Source organism: Silurus meridionalis, chromosome 6 (assembly GCF_014805685.1).
Source record: "Silurus meridionalis isolate SWU-2019-XX chromosome 6, ASM1480568v1, whole genome shotgun sequence".
Lineage (NCBI taxonomy): Eukaryota > Metazoa > Chordata > Actinopteri > Siluriformes > Siluridae > Silurus > Silurus meridionalis.
The window spans coordinates 22837815-22853694 of record NC_060889.1 but is presented as its reverse complement, the minus strand read 5'-3'; the positions used below and the strand labels follow the sequence as shown (position 1 = coordinate 22853694).

The window sequence follows — 15880 nt, the reverse complement described above, 5'->3', positions numbered from 1 at the left end:
CTTGCTGTTGCCAGGCACAGCTTTAAAAAAAAAAAACTCAGCATAATTCATCAACATAATGCTACTGCGTAACGAATATTCGAATTCTACCAGTGTTTAATCAAATACATGCACCTCGTATACACTATACAGACAAAAGCATTGGGACCCCTGACTTTTCCAGCCATATGTGGTTCTTTCCCAAACTGTTACCACAAAGTTGAAGTCACACAAATGTATAGTGTGTCTTTGGATGCAGTAGCATGAAATCTTCCATTCACTTGAACTAGGAGACCCAAACCTGGATGCATGACAATGCCCCTGTGCACAAAGCAAACTCCATGAAGGTATGCTCTTCAGGGGTTGGAGTGAAAGATCTCCTGCTATTGAGCTCTGACCTCAACCTCATTGAACACCTTTAAGATAAAGTGGAACACTGACTGCACCCCAGACTTCCTCACTTACATCAGTACCTGACTACATCACCTGACTTTAATAACACTCTTGTGTCTTGATTAGCACAAATCTCCAGGACCACATTACAAAATCTAGTGGAACATCTTTTCAGAAGAATGGAGGGAAATATAAGAGCAAACTGGGACTAAATGTGGAATGCAATGCTCAAATACCACATACCATATCAGATGTCTGCAAACTTTTGGCAATATAGCTTATCAGAGGGACTGTGCATGTAGGGAGTTTTGGAGACAAAGTGAGAGAGGCCCGATTGAGATGGTTTGGACATGTGCAGAGGAGGGACATGGGGTAAATCTGTAGGAGAATGCCGAGGATGGAGCCACCAGGAAGGAAAAGAGGAAGGCCAAGGAGGAGGTTTATGGATGTGGTGAGGAAGGACATGCAGGTAGTTGGTTTGAATGAGGCAGATGTAGAGGACAGGGGGGTATGGTGACGGATGATCCGCTGTGGCAACCCATAATGGGAGAAGCCAAAAGAAGGAGTGTATATGTGAGGTATTCTTCTTATCTCCCAAATCTGAGTATTATTGTTAAAATAATTAAAAGGAGGGGTTTGTCCATTCTTTTTGCTCTTGGCATATTGCACATCTCTAGGTATAAAACTTCTTGCCTCAGACATGCATAAACATCATGTGACAACAGTGTGTACACAGGGCTCATGGACGTATCTAAAGAAGCAAAGCTCTACACTCTGCAAGATGCATCTGCAAAAACTAGAGTATGAATGGAAGGGGAGTTGCCCCCAATTTTGTTGCCATTACCTGTATAATTCACTTAGAATAACACAAATGTAGAACATAATATTTACAACTGTGTTTCTGGGGTTTGCTTTTGATTTCAGAGGGTGAATGACGATTATTGAATGGGGGAAGTTAATTCAATATCTAAAAACCAGTAAATACATAAAGCATATCTGACTCTCGGTGTAATTCTTTATATTACACTTTAACATAAACTAGACTGTAAAAAGAAGAACCATTATTATTCTACTTCACTTTACTATTTCATTCATCCACCTCTCCTTCAATCCCTCCATCCCTCAGCTCACTTGTACAGTGTGGTGTGTGTGAGAGAGGTCGTGGTGCGGTCAGTGCACACACCCGGCTCACACTGTGACTTGGAGCTGCAGAATGTGCCATGGTGCATTAGTGTAGGGTTGAGGGGAGAAAAGAGAGAAAGATAGAGGAAAGAGATAACCAGGAAATACTGATGTGTACGGAAAAAGAAAACCAGTAGGAGAAAGAAAGAGTAATCTATTTTATTTTATTTTTTGTAGTTATCGAGTAAAAAATAAAAAAGAGAGAAAATAACGATGGGAAAAACTGGTCTAAGGAGCTCAGCAGAGAAAGTGAGGACATCAGCGCACTTACACCAACAGCTCAGAAGTCTCCTGGGCATGAGGTCTTCACAAGGTGGCTCGTTAAATATGAATGTGATGTGAGAATTGTACATCTCTCCCTGGTCTGCCTTCTTCATGCTCTCTCTTACGCCATACGTTAGAGTTCACGGAACAGTCATCCTTCAGCTCAGCTTTAACTCTTTATCATACATATTCCTTCCTTCCATTCCTCCACTTCCTTAACCCTAAATTGATTAAGAAGAAAGTGTTAATTAGCCATATGGATCATGTAATTAATATTTGGCTGTATGACCTGCATATTAGTAAAACAATTAAACATGATGGGTGTGGTGTTATTAAAATCAACAACGTTTTTCTGTTATTACACCTAGTCAATTATTTTTCTCAAATAAAAAAAGATCAAGAAGGATTTGATTGTTTTCAATCACAGCAGTGGCCAATAAGTATATATTTTTTTTCTTTCTTCATGAATGATACATCATCCTTTTAACAGTTTAGTTATTAGTAAAATTGTTGGCACATCTACAAGACAATTAAGTTGCTGTTATTACTTGCATTATCCCCTGTAGTGATGTCTTTCCCACTGTGAAAAAAGTGCAAAGCATTAATACTGCAGACTCTTAAATGCAACACATCACTGATTAATTCGTTAAATAACAATGATTAAAATCTGTTATAATTTGGTTAGAGTTAAACAAGTCCCTTTGAATTAGTCATAATAGAGAATAATAAAATATTAGAACAAGTGCATATATATATATATATATATATATATATATATATATATATATATATATATATATATATATATATATATATATATATACAGTACAGACCAAAAGTTTGGACACACCTTCTCATTCAAAGAGTTTTCATTATTTTCATGACTATAAAAATTGTAGAGTCACACTGAAGGCATCAAGGGCTATTTGAATAAGAAGGAGAGTGATGGGGTGCTGCACCAGATGACCTGGCCTCCACAGTCACCGGACCTGAACCCAATCGAGATAGTTTAGGGGTGAGCTGGACCGCAGAGTGAAGGCAAAGGGCCAACAAGTGCCAAGCATCTCTCGGGGAACTCCTTCAAGACTGTTGGAAGACCATTTCAGGTGACTATCTCTTGAAGCTCATCAAGAGAATGCCAAGAGTGTGCAAAGCAGTAATCAAAGCAAAAGGTGGCTACTTTGAAGAACCTAGAATATGACATTTTTCAGTTGTTTCACACTTTTTTGTTATGTATATAATTCCATATATAATTCCACATGTGTTAATTCATAGTTTTGATGCCTTCAGTGTGAATCTACAATTTTCATAGTCATGAAAATAAAGAAAACTCTTTGAATGAGAAGGTGTGTCCAAACTTTTGGTCTGTACTGTATATATATATATATATATATATATATATATATATATATATATATATATATATATAGAGAGAGAGAGAGAGAGAGAGAGAGAGAGAGAGAGAGAGAGAGAGAGAGAGAGAGAGAGAGAGAGAGAGAGAGAGAGATCATAAATTAATTTAGAAATAGAAAACCACAATAAAATTTTGTATTTCAGAGTTTTTGGAGACTTGGGAATTACTATTTACTGCTCCAAATTCTAAAACGTTCTCTTTTGTACTACGTTACGGATAAAGAAACATGTCCAGCATTTGTTCTGCTTGGTTTGTGGCTAGTGTACAGTAAATTAACAGCTGCCATACAAACTCCACCCACTCTACTTCTGTTAGTCCACTGCTCAGCCAAGCCAAAAAGAGCACTACAGCTGCATCATGACAACCCTATGAGCTCTTTTTCATTTGTGCCTCAAGCAGAATTCACAAATATCAACTCCAGCATCAGCTCATAAGCTCACACTTTCAACGTCTCTGGCCTATGTTAATCCCCAGGTTTTTTAAACTGAAGTAAGTATAATAATTATTGATATAAAAAAATTTACCAGATTAGATATGAGCAGCAGTAAGGTTTTGACTGCAAGCTGGATTTCTTGGCAGTTACACAACTTGTGTATTACTTTTTGGTATTAGTGGCCTGCAGTCTATCCAGTTAAAACATTCAAAATGTCTATTTTAAGTCTGATCAAAATTCAAATAGGGACAGGACAAGTTAAACCTCATGTTCATAATAAAAAGAAAACATTCTGATTCTGAACAACTGCTGTTTGAGTACATAAAGATCAGTCTCAGTTCAAGAAAAGTTCACATGGTCAATATCCATCATCTGATAGTTTCTGAGTATTTAAAGTATCGACATTTTATGCTTGACAGAGACATGGAGAAAATAATCATTACCCATATCATGATCAATCATGTGTCACTCCTTATGGGAGGCCTGTTCAATAATTATTGATCAAAATACAGCACAATTAAAAGCTGTCAGACTGATGATTCACTTCGCAGTAGTTTTAGAGGCACTAACTATACTGCATCTATTGCAACAGCATGGCTTTGTAGGAGAAACGTTTAACTGATCTGTCCACAGTCCAGACCTTTCACCAAGTGAAAACATCTGGTGCATAACGAAATAAAAACCACAACAAAGATCCAGTATTGTTGAGCAAATAGAATCCTGTATCAGATAACATCCCTCTCTTAAAACTCCAGCAACTGGTCTCTTCAGTTCCCAGATGTAAACAGCCTGTTGTTAAAAGAAGATGGGATGCTACACAGTGATAATCAGGGCCCTGTCCCAACTTTTTCGAGATGTGTTGCTGCCAACACATTCAGAATTATTTTATATTATCCTTTAAATTGTGCAATTGTTTAACCATTTGATAGGTTTTCTATGTTCCATTATAAATAAAATATGGAAACCACCCCAAGTGTAAGGATGGTACTGCATTTGTGTGTGTACTGTATATATATATATATATATATATATATATATATATATATATATATATATATATATATATATATATGTATATTTATAGTTGTGTGATAGATAGATAGATAGATAGATAGATAGATAGATAGATAGATAGATAGATAGATAGATAGATAGATAGATAGATAGATAGATAGATAGATAACTGCATGGGGGACGTGCTAGCATCATCTACAGGCTGAACAAATTGTAGATTTTATTGTTTCCTCTGATAGATGTTGAATAAAGCTAATCCACATTTCAGACATTTCAGTGCCTAATAAATGAGACCCAGACGTGACAAATACAAAACATTTTTTTTTTTCTGATTTATTTTCAGCCACTTCACAGAATATTGAAGTTCGCTCAAACCTAATTATTTCTATTTGTATGCCTCCACGTTATATTAATGTCTGATTTATTCATTCGGCAGACGCTTTTATCCGAAGTGTGGAATAATAAAGTAAATCTAGCGTTTTCTTTTCTTTTCTTTTTTTTTACACTTTTGGAGCTTTTTATTGTATAACCTAATATTTGTAATGCAATGCATAAACACCACATCACTTACCCTGATTCTGCACGTTGCCACTGCGCGTGTGTAACCATGGTAACGGCAGAGCGCGTCAACAAACCTGTCATGGCGGACGCACGGTGAGTTATTGAAGGTGTCTTTCTTACTTCTTACTTTTATTACTAGTTTTTCATTTTACATTTTTAAAAATAAAAATAAAACGTAAAATGAGTTTTGTTTTTGTTGTAAAGGTAAAAGTTTGTTCTGATTTATAGGCCTGCGGTTGCGCGCGAGCTCCCAACCAGGGACTTGTTCCATGCCGCAGTGTGTGGAGATCCCAAATGGCTGTGTTTGAGTCTGGAGAGGGTCCAGTCACCATCTCAACAGCACAATAAACAGGTGCCAAATTAACTATCACACAAAAAGACTGCTCACAAATTCCAATACACAATGGTCTTCTGGGTATTTAAGAGCAGTATGGTTGTTCATCTAAAGTATACTGTGGTTATGCTTTAGTTATCACAGGGTTGCCAGATCTGTATCACAAATCATTCATCAAGCCACCCAACCAAAATTCTAAATTTATACATCATACCCACTATAATCCTAACTATAACCAAAACATCTATTTAAACATCATACAATTATTTCATTCACTCAGAACATGCAGGTTCTCTCTCTCTCTCTCTCTCTCTCTCTCACACACACACACACACACACACACACACACGTTCCTAAAATATGGCTATAAGTAGAAAGATTGTTTTAACACATAATTTCTACAATACAGCATGTTAACTGTACATAATGTGGGTTTACTGTAGTTTCAGCTTATTTATATTGACTTTTTTTGTTATGATTATTACTGCAGCCTATATGCGGGTATAACACTGTAGTCTATGTATACACGTGTGTGTGTGTGTGTGTGTGTGTGTGTGTGTGTGTGTGTGTGTGTGTGTGTGTAATTCCTGGACAAAGAATAAACTCTTAGTGGTTGAAATTCCACAGATTTGGCAACATTGGCTTCTGCCACGTATAAACTTACCTGTGAAAGTATACATGCTCACTGCATAACTACCTAAATTGTTAGTAAATATTGCTTTATATATTATTTGACACAAGCAAAACACATTTCGTGAATATGAAATTATATATTAGTAGCTCTATAATATTTACCCTGTTTGGTACTTGTGACATCCTAGCAAGAAGGGTAAATCATTTCAGCAGATGTATTTATTCACAGTAGGTGTTACTTAAGTAGGTGTCTGGTGGAAAAGCTTTTAGTGTTAATTTTTTTTTGTGCAATTTGTGTAAAACCATGCCTCTTTGTGTGTGTGTCAGGGTCTTACAGTGCTCCACGTGGCTGCTCAGCATGGTCAGCTAAATTGCTTGAAGCTGCTGCTAGAATCTTCCACAGTGGATGTGAATGCAAGATGTCCCCATGGCCGGACACCGTTGCACATGACGTTGAGCCCAGAGAGCAAGCCAAACTCTTTCTGCTGTCTCACATATCTACTGGAACATGGAGCAGAGCCCAATGTGTACTAAAATTCATTTTATTCAAAAACAGGGAACAACTATAGCCACAGCATTTAAATTAGAGATGCCAAAGTTGACCCATGGTGACTTTGATTTGGTCCACCACAGCATTATATATATATATATATATATATATATATATATATATATATATATATATATATATATATATATATATATATACTTCCTCACAAAAGTGAGTACGTCCCTCACATTTCAGCAACCATTTTGTGGATTTTTTCAAAGGATAATACTATAGAAATAACACTTGGATATATTTCAGAGTAGCCAATGTGCAGCTTGTATAGCAGTCCTGTCCTCTGAAAATAATTAAATATACAGCCATTATTGTCAAAGTAGTTGGCAAGAAAATTGAGTAGACCCTAAGTGATAACAGCTGTACATCATTTAACCATGTAAAGCTACATGTCCTATTAATTTTGTTCATGTTTTTGTCTGCTTGACAGGACAATACAAATTTGTGTATCTTGTATTAGAGTAGTTAAAATGTGTGCTTTGAGTACAATTCTCTAATACTGACCACTGGATGTTCAACATGGCACCTAATGGCAAAGACTCCCTGAGGATCTGAGAGTTAAAACTGTTGCTCTCCAAAAAGATGGCCTGGGCTATAAGAAGATCGGTAACACCCTTTACCTTAGTTTGAGTATTAGTGCATTGGTCAGGGTCATACAGAGGTTTTCCAAGATGGGTTCCACTCAGAACAAACTTCACAAGGGGTTGATCAAAGAAGTCGAATCCTCGCTTTGTGTCAGGTGCAGAAGCTGGCTGCAAAAAATGGACGCATGAGTTCTGCCAGCATTGCTTTAGAGGTTGCAGAAGACCAGACCATATGCGCACATGGCAACAAGTTGGTTTGCAGAAAACCTCTTCTGAAGTTGGCTCACAAGAAAGCCTGTGAACAGTTTGCTGAAGACAATCTGCCCAAGAGCATGAATAACTGAAACTGTCCTGTGGTCTGATGAACCTAATATAAACTTGTTTGACTCATATGGTGTCTAGCATGTGTGGCCACACCCTGGTGAGGAGAACCAAGAAAATTGTGTCTTGCCTATAGTCAAGCCTGGTGGTGGTAGCAGCATGCTCTGGGGCTGTGGTTTATTTTAGGAAACATGGATTCCAACATGTACTGTGACATTCTGAAGCAAAACATGATGCCCTCCCTTCAGAAACTGGTCCAAAAGGCAGTTTTCCAACATAATAACGACCCGAAAACACCTTCAACATGACAACTACCTTGCCGAGGAAGGTGAAGGTGAATGTGATGCAGTGGCCAAGTATGTTTCCAGACCTGCACCTGTGGGCACCCGCAAAGCGGAAGTTGGAGAAGCGCTATGTGTCTAACATCCAGCAGCTCCGTGATGTCATTAGAGAGGAGTAGAAGAGGATCCCAGCAACAGCCTGGTGAATTCCATGCCCAGGAGGATTAAGGCAGTGCTAGATAACAATGGTGCTCACACAAAATATTGACAATTTGCACATGTTCACCTAGGGAGTACTCACTTTTGTTGCCAGCTATTTTTAAAATTATGGCTGTATGTTGAGTTATTTTTAGAGGACAGTAAATCTGTGCTGCTATACAAGCTGCACATTGACTACTCTAAAATATATCCGTTATATACTCACCTCTATAGTATTGTCCCTTGAGAACATACACTAAAATTATTGCTGAAATGTGAGGGATGTAGTGTGTGTGTGTGTGTGTGTGTGTGTGTGTGTGTATACATATATGAGGGGGAAAAAGCCTCTGATACAGATCTTCGTTCAATTTAATATCTTGTTATTAAATATTAAATCACATTGAAATGATAAGTAGACAAAATAAGATTTTAGCCCAATTTGGAAAAGCTTTTAAAAATAAGAACCAGTTATATGTCTCTCATTAGAGGTCAATGGTTTTAAATTAATATAGCTGTATTAAGCATTGAATCTATTGTACTATAAATGGATTGATTCTCGGTTTATACTGTGCTATTTATAAATTTCATTTAACTAGTAAACTGTGTATAGCAGATTACAGATTAAGGTTTTCTATTTTTTTTTTTTTCAAAATAATTAATATAAATATATTATAATATATAAATTATGAAACCCTCAATGAAGGGAACTATGGAAACCTTTATATTAATATAATATAATTTTATACAATGCAAATTTACCTTTGACCCGTGGCCCATCATAGGAAGTTTTGAGACCTCTACTTTAAGTCATTGTTAATTGCAATGCCTAGGACATGATGTATGCTGAATGCTCATTAAAATCTGATTAATATGTATACCTGATGTGCTGTCAGTTCCACAGATAATGGCCTGACCCCACTGCACATGGCTGCAGCTGAAGGACTGAAAGAATGTGTTGAAATGCTGGTTAGTGTTGGAGCAGACACTCATGCACTCGATTGGCGAGGACACACACCCTTTGAACTTGCATGCCTGTGGGGTCACAGGGCTGTTGCCAGGTAAACACCAAAGAAATAAAAACTGTCATTACATGTTTCAAAATCGGTAAAATTAAAAATAGGGTAAAATAACTTTGCTATATCAATTACCAATACAGTATATATATTAGCTTTAATTATACTTATATAATTTTGCTATATTTATCATTATACTTTATAATTTAGTATAAATATATACATATAAGTACAGTACTAAATGCATTCATTTAAAAAAATAAAAAATCAATGCTATTAATGATCAGCCTTAAAATGAACCGTTTCTATAAAATTTGATTAGATATATAAATCTTAAATCATTTAAATTTTAAGATTCCAGTAACTGTGTGTGTGGCAGGTTTCTTAAAAATGCAATGTGGCACAGAGATAAGGAGATAGAAATGGAGAAACGGCAAGAACTGCAGACTCTCAAAAAGAATATGATGAGATTGCACAGGAAAGCAGAGGAAATGCAGGAGGTTATTTTATTATTTGCTTATGTTTATTTGCCTTAAAAACTGTTAGTTATTATTAATTAACTGTAATAATTAACCATCAAAATCTACAACTGTAATAGCAAAGTTGTTGTTCTTTAGACAGGTCACTTTATAGAGGTATGTGTGTAAACTATAGGACAAAGAAAAACACACTCATGGCCTTTAAATACTTTATGATTTCAGTTAGCTAGAGTTGCCATAAGAGAACAGAATTTCTCAGAGTGGGTTGAGAGGAAGGGTCTTCGCAATATCAAATCTCCTACACCAGGCTCGTGGGCATTAAGCCATCACTGCTGCCATTCTGATGAGCCCGTCAAGAAACACCATGCAACTCAATCAAAATCAAGAGACATGTGGAACATCTCATCTAATCCGTCAAGACCTCCTCCAACAAACATCAGCAGATCTAAAACAGCGAGAATCAGTGTCCATCCAGAGGAAGCAGCAGATGAGCCCAATCTGCGTCAGAGTGTGACACTGCATCATATTGGACATTGTCAAATCCTCTGCACTGCATCATGGGATGGTGTTCAACAGCCGGTACCTGACCTGCCACTTGATGTCATTCAGAAAGGCCTGTTTTCATCTGAATTTCCTTCCCGAATATCTGGTTCACTTCAGCTCCAATGCTCCAATGTGCTTGATGTGCCTCATCGACGAGGTGCTCATAGAACTGAAGCATCCCCCTGGACTGAAGTGGTAATGCATCTGGCTGAGGAGCTCCAACCTGGCCATTACTGAACACTAAATTCACTGGACTGACAGGGCGGGGCTTAGGGTGGTCTGGGCTGGGCAATCCAGATATAGTGTACTTTTAGATATCTATAGATAGATATGCTATACACTTCTTTTAAAATATTCTATGTAGACACATATTATGGGCAAAAAAATAATAAAAGTTTATTATCAAGAAAAAAAAATGTATAGATTTTTTTTGAATAAATAAATGAATTGCCCTAGTATATTACATTACATTTTGTTAATGAAGTAGAATACCATTTTCTATGATGACGAAAAGCACATACTTTAAACTGGATTTTTTTTTCTTGTGCCTATTTGACAGTAAAAATATTACAAATATGGCCCAGGGAAATTGAAATGCATGCATATATTTCTAAGCGAAATCTTTTGAGTAGTGTAAATAGTGTACATGTATTATGTTTTGAGATGACAACAGATTTTCTTTCCTAGATAGATGATAGATACCAGTTCTTTTGGCCCACTGTCCTTTTTCCAGTTGATTTTTACCTTTTACTACAACCGCATGAAGGTCCTGATAATTGCTGTATGATGCGAATCAGAGAGCTTGCAAATTGTGTAACAAATCTGTGTAACAATCATTTGCACAAGTGTCAGCAGTGAAGCCTAATACAATAAAAACTTTTCCATGCCACCCTCTGAAAATGCATGTCACGGTTTATTTAAGACACTGACAGGTCTACATATAAATAACTCAAAAAGAAATCTGACTTTTTTTTTTTTTTAACAGATCTTGAAATAATATAAATAACAGAAAATGATTGAATTCATTTTAGCAAAATTTGTCATTTCTGATTAAGTTCATGAACAGGTATGTCAAAAGGCAGCAAATTTCAGGAAAAAGGATTTATAAAAATGAATTCTTTTATATGGCGGTTTTACCTGCAAGTAGATTATTAGTAGAGAAGGTTATGCTGACCTAGGAACACCTGCTCTCACCTTTCATATGAATCTTAGCCCAAACCGATTTCAGCTCTCTGTGCATTTCCAACATCTCCTCTCTTACTCCTGTAAGTGGTGAAATCCCCAGGTCCAAGCATTTTGAAGTGAGCAAGTGTAATAGTGTGAGGCAGATTAACATGACCTCTCATCGACCTCACACTCTCAACAGTGGCCGCTTCAATGTAAAGGGCAATGGTTCATAGACAAGTGACAGGGTTTCACACCTTGAAGTGGAAAAAAAAAAGAATTGGAACTGTAGATAGTCTATGGAAATCTAATTTAACTGTCAATTTATTAAATGCATGTGTGGAAAGACATTTGAGGAAAGACCACTGTGGTCTAATTCATATGGATTTAAAAAAAAAAGAAAAAAAGAAAAAAACAACGACAAGCACTGTTACTGCTTTTCAACATTATAAAGAATGTAATGACTAACAAACTCCACTTATTTGTAATGAGCATTTTCTGGCTTCTCTATAATAAATGTAAGAATCTGTTGATCTTTTATATGCCATTGTTACTTCAGAAATGTTTAGGCAAACTATTTTGTTCTTTACAGCTTACAATGAATAAAATCACGACCAAATGCCTAGATGACTGTGAAACAACAAATTATATAAAGATCTTTTTCCATCATCAACTACTGATCGTATTGCTGTCATCAAATTAAGCAAAAAAACAAAAAAAAAAAAGCCCATACCAACCAGCTAGAGACACGGCATCACATGTCTATGATTCAAGCCTTTAAAAATGAAAGACTTTTAGAACAAAATTTCAGACACAAAAGGTTTACACCAAAATTGACAATTGTCACTCCTGGTCATTTCAGTCCCAAATCAGCCTTAATAATGTCTGTAGGGGAAGCCAGAGCCTGAAGACATTCCATGGCTGAGGGTCACACGGAGCATTAATAGGCTGTGCTCACTTCATTTAAAACAGATGGACAGACAGAGAAACAGACATGTTAGTTCAGTTGAAGAGCTTGTATGTCCGTGGCAGGTTGTGTGCATCCGTCTCGATGTGATACTTCACAGATTCTCTCTCTAGTTCTTTTATCTTTCGGCCCCATAAAAATCCCCCTCTCTTCTCATCCCATGAATCCGGTTCACTAGGACACCTGGCAACCCTGCCCTTAACCCCTCACTCACCCCTTCCCAAGCCCTCTGTCTGTCCTCTAACCCTTAACTTTAGTGCTTCAGTACATTTTCTGTCTGCTTGGCAAAACAGCCTCTTTCAGGAAGGAAAATATCAGAAGGATCCCGGAGCGTTTGCCCCTCTTCCCTTTGGTAAAGTAGTTTGACACCACATCATCTGGAGAAAAGAGCAAACGGAGAAGAGTTTTAAGTTTATTTGTCATGTGACGATTACATACATGTAGACCGTGCAACAGAAAGTTAGGCTAAAGCGAGAATATCCATGCAATTAGGTAATCATTTCAGATAGAATATTCTAGCAAAACTGGTTATATAACAATGTTATCCAGAGACCTTCAATGAAATGCAGGTGAAAGCTGAGCATCACATATGCTTAATACAAATCCACGAATATAATTCCTCCCTATTTTTTTTTTTTTTTTTTATACAGACCTTCACTTAGTTTGAAAATGTACCATTTCTGACATTTGGTCAGAAACATACCAGCTATAACCTCTTAAGCCTGTTCATATGGATATGAAAAACTTACATAAAAATACCAAGCCTTTAAAACTAATATACCGTAATTTCCGGACTATAAAGCGCACTCAAATATAAGCCGCACCCACTGAATACACTAATGAACTTTACACAGGCTTTAACGAAAGACAGTGTCTGTTACACAGTGTAACAGGTGAAATATGCTGCGCTTCCATTAGGAGCATAGCGGTATTTCGGGAATAGCCTGGCACAGCATTTTTCCGGTATTACTGCGTGTGTGTAAGACTGAGGATTATGTCCTTATTATTTTCTGATGCTCATTTCTAAGTTTCTTTGACTAAACCGTAACGCTGTTGCCAAGAAAAATAAAAAAAGCACGAGTTTTGGAAACCTGTCTGTGCTTATATGATTTCTGTTGCAACTGGAGTTAGCGAGCTCTCCCTTCACCCAGACTCAACGCGCTACAACGGCTTGTATCTAAACAGTAGCCGACCAAGAAAGTCATTGTTCACTGTCCTCCTTCCTTTCACAACTATTTCTCTCTGGAGTTTATCTTTTGGCGTCGTGCATTTAAAAATCAACACCGGTGGAAGTTTTTTCTCCTGATGGCGTGCAGCTCAGAACACAGGTGAGGTGCGTTTTTTCGTTTCCGTTCGGAAATTTAATTGATCTAATGTTATGGGGTTCAGTTTTTTGGCCCAGGAACAATTCATAAATTAGCCGCTTCGTTGTTTAAGCCTCGGGGTTCAAAACGTGGGAAAAAAGTAGCAGCTTATAGTCCGAAAAATACGGTATATACAAATTGGTCTGAAAAAATGTTTGCCCCTTCCTGATTTCTTATTTTTTTGCATGTTTTTTCACACTTTAATGTTTCAGATCAAACTAATTTAAATATTAGTAAAAGATAACAAGTGAACACAACATGCAGTTTTTAAATGAAGGTTTTTTTATTATTAAAGGAAAACTAAATCCAAAACTACATGGCCCTGTGTGAACAAGTGTTTGCCCCTAAACCTAATAACTGTTTGGGCCACACTTAGCAGCAACAACTGCAATCATGTGTTTGCGATAACTTGCAGTGAGACTGTTACAGCCCTGTGGAGGAATTTTGCTCCACTCATCCATGCAGAATTGTTGTAATTCAGCCACATTGGAAGGTTTTCGAGCATGAACCACCTTTAAGGTCTTGCCACACCATCTCAATAGGATTCAGGTCAGGACTTTGACTAGGCCACTCCAAAGTCTTCATTTTGTTTTTCTTCAGCCATTCAGAGGTGAATCATTGCCCTGCTGCAGAACCCAAGTTCACTTCAACTTGAGGTCATGAACAGATGACTGGACATTCTCCTTCAGGATATTTTTTGTTAAACAGCAGAATTCATGGTTCCATTTATCACAGCAAGTCTTCCAGGTCCTGAAGCAGCAAAACAGCCCCAGACCATCACACTACCACCACCATATTTCACTGTTGGTATGATGTTCTTTTTCTGAAATGCGTTGTTACTTTATGCCAGACGTAATGGGACACACCTTCCAATTTGTCTCGTCAATCCACAGAGTATTTTCCCCAAAAGTCTTGGAAATTATCAAGATGTTTTCTGGCAAAACTGAGACGAGCCTTTATGTTCTTTTTGCTCAGCAGCAGTTTTCATCTTTGTACTCTGCCATGCAGACCATTTTTGCCCAGTCTCTCTATTATAATGGAGGCAAGTGAGGCCTGCAGTTCTTTAGCTGTTGTTGTGGGGTCTTTTGTGACCTCTTGTATGAGTTGTTGCTGTGCTCTTGGGGTAATTTTGGTCGGCTGGCCACTCTTGGGAAGGTTCTCCACTGTTCCATGTTTTTGCCATTTGTGAATAATGAAGATTATTAGAATCTATTAGAAATGGCTTTATAACCTTTTCCACACTAATAGATCTCACTTACTTACTTTCTCATTTGTTTCTGAATTTCTTTGGATCTTCTTTGGTCTAGCTTTTGAGGATCTTTTGGTCTACTTTACTTTGTCAGGCAGGTCCTATTTAAGAGATTTCTTGATTGTGAACGGTTGTTTACACAGGGCCATGTAGTTTTGGATTTAGTTTTCCCTTAATAATAAAAACCTTTATTTAAAAACCATGTTGTGTTCACTTGTGTTATCTTTTACTAATATTTAAATTAGTTTGATGATCTGAAACATTAAAGTGTGACAAACATGCAAAAAAGAAATCAGGAACACTTTCACACCACTAAATGTTATATATATATATATATATATATATATATATATATATATATATATATATATATATATATATATATATATACATACATACACACACACACACACACACACACACACACACACACACACACACACTGACTCAACAGATAAAGATTTGTGTGCTCATAAAATATACAACTAAAGGTAGTCCCTGAGTTACGATGACCCTATTGCAACTTAAAAATATCGTAATTATGTATCAGTACATAATTTAGCACTAATGTATAAACATTAGAGACAAAAGCTAAAATTGTGTGTTGAAACTTCAAAAATATGCTCTCTAACACCGAGACAACTGAACTCTGCTGACCACTGGTGAGAGTAAGGCATCTCAAAAGGCTGGAGAAGGACACATCCTGGCAGTGTCCCGACGTATCATATTAAAATTAAAATGCCATTGGAAAATTTCAATATTTGTATCAAACCATTATAACGCAGGAACTACGTACTATATACTATATACTTTCTATATATATCTATATCTATCTATATATATCTATATCTATATATATCTATCTATATATATCTATCTATATATATCTATATATCTATATATATATATATATATATATCTATATATCTATATATATATCTATATATC

The 15880-nt window shown here is 36.7% G+C and overlaps 2 protein-coding genes and 1 long non-coding RNA gene across 3 annotated transcripts in view; 1 reads left to right on the top strand and 2 right to left on the bottom strand.

Annotated features, from left to right (window-relative positions):
• Positions 1–1773: 1773 nt before the first annotated feature.
• LOC124387055 lies at positions 1774–5476 on the bottom strand. Its single transcript, XR_006926077.1, has 3 exons — positions 5251–5476; positions 2367–2398; positions 1774–2039 (listed from the first exon to the last, which is right to left on the bottom strand). It is a non-coding gene; the product is annotated as an uncharacterized LOC124387055 (long non-coding RNA).
• On the top strand, positions 5276–11515 carry ankrd53 (ankyrin repeat domain 53). Its single transcript, XM_046851130.1, has 6 exons — positions 5276–5333; positions 5469–5592; positions 6535–6734; positions 9047–9211; positions 9546–9666; positions 9868–11515. Exons 1-6 carry the CDS (start codon positions 5287–5289, stop codon positions 10423–10425), a joined length of 1215 nt encoding a protein of 404 aa, XP_046707086.1. The 5' UTR covers positions 5276–5286; the 3' UTR covers positions 10426–11515.
• Positions 11516–11658: 143 nt separating this feature from the next.
• Positions 11659–15880, bottom strand: part of tex261 (testis expressed 261) — a 9464-nt gene continuing 5242 nt past the window's right edge. The window contains exon 6 of the mRNA XM_046851140.1: positions 11659–12696. Coding sequence (XP_046707096.1) covers positions 12581–12696 — 116 coding nt within the window. The 3' untranslated portion in view covers positions 11659–12580. The remainder of the gene's footprint in view (positions 12697–15880) is intronic.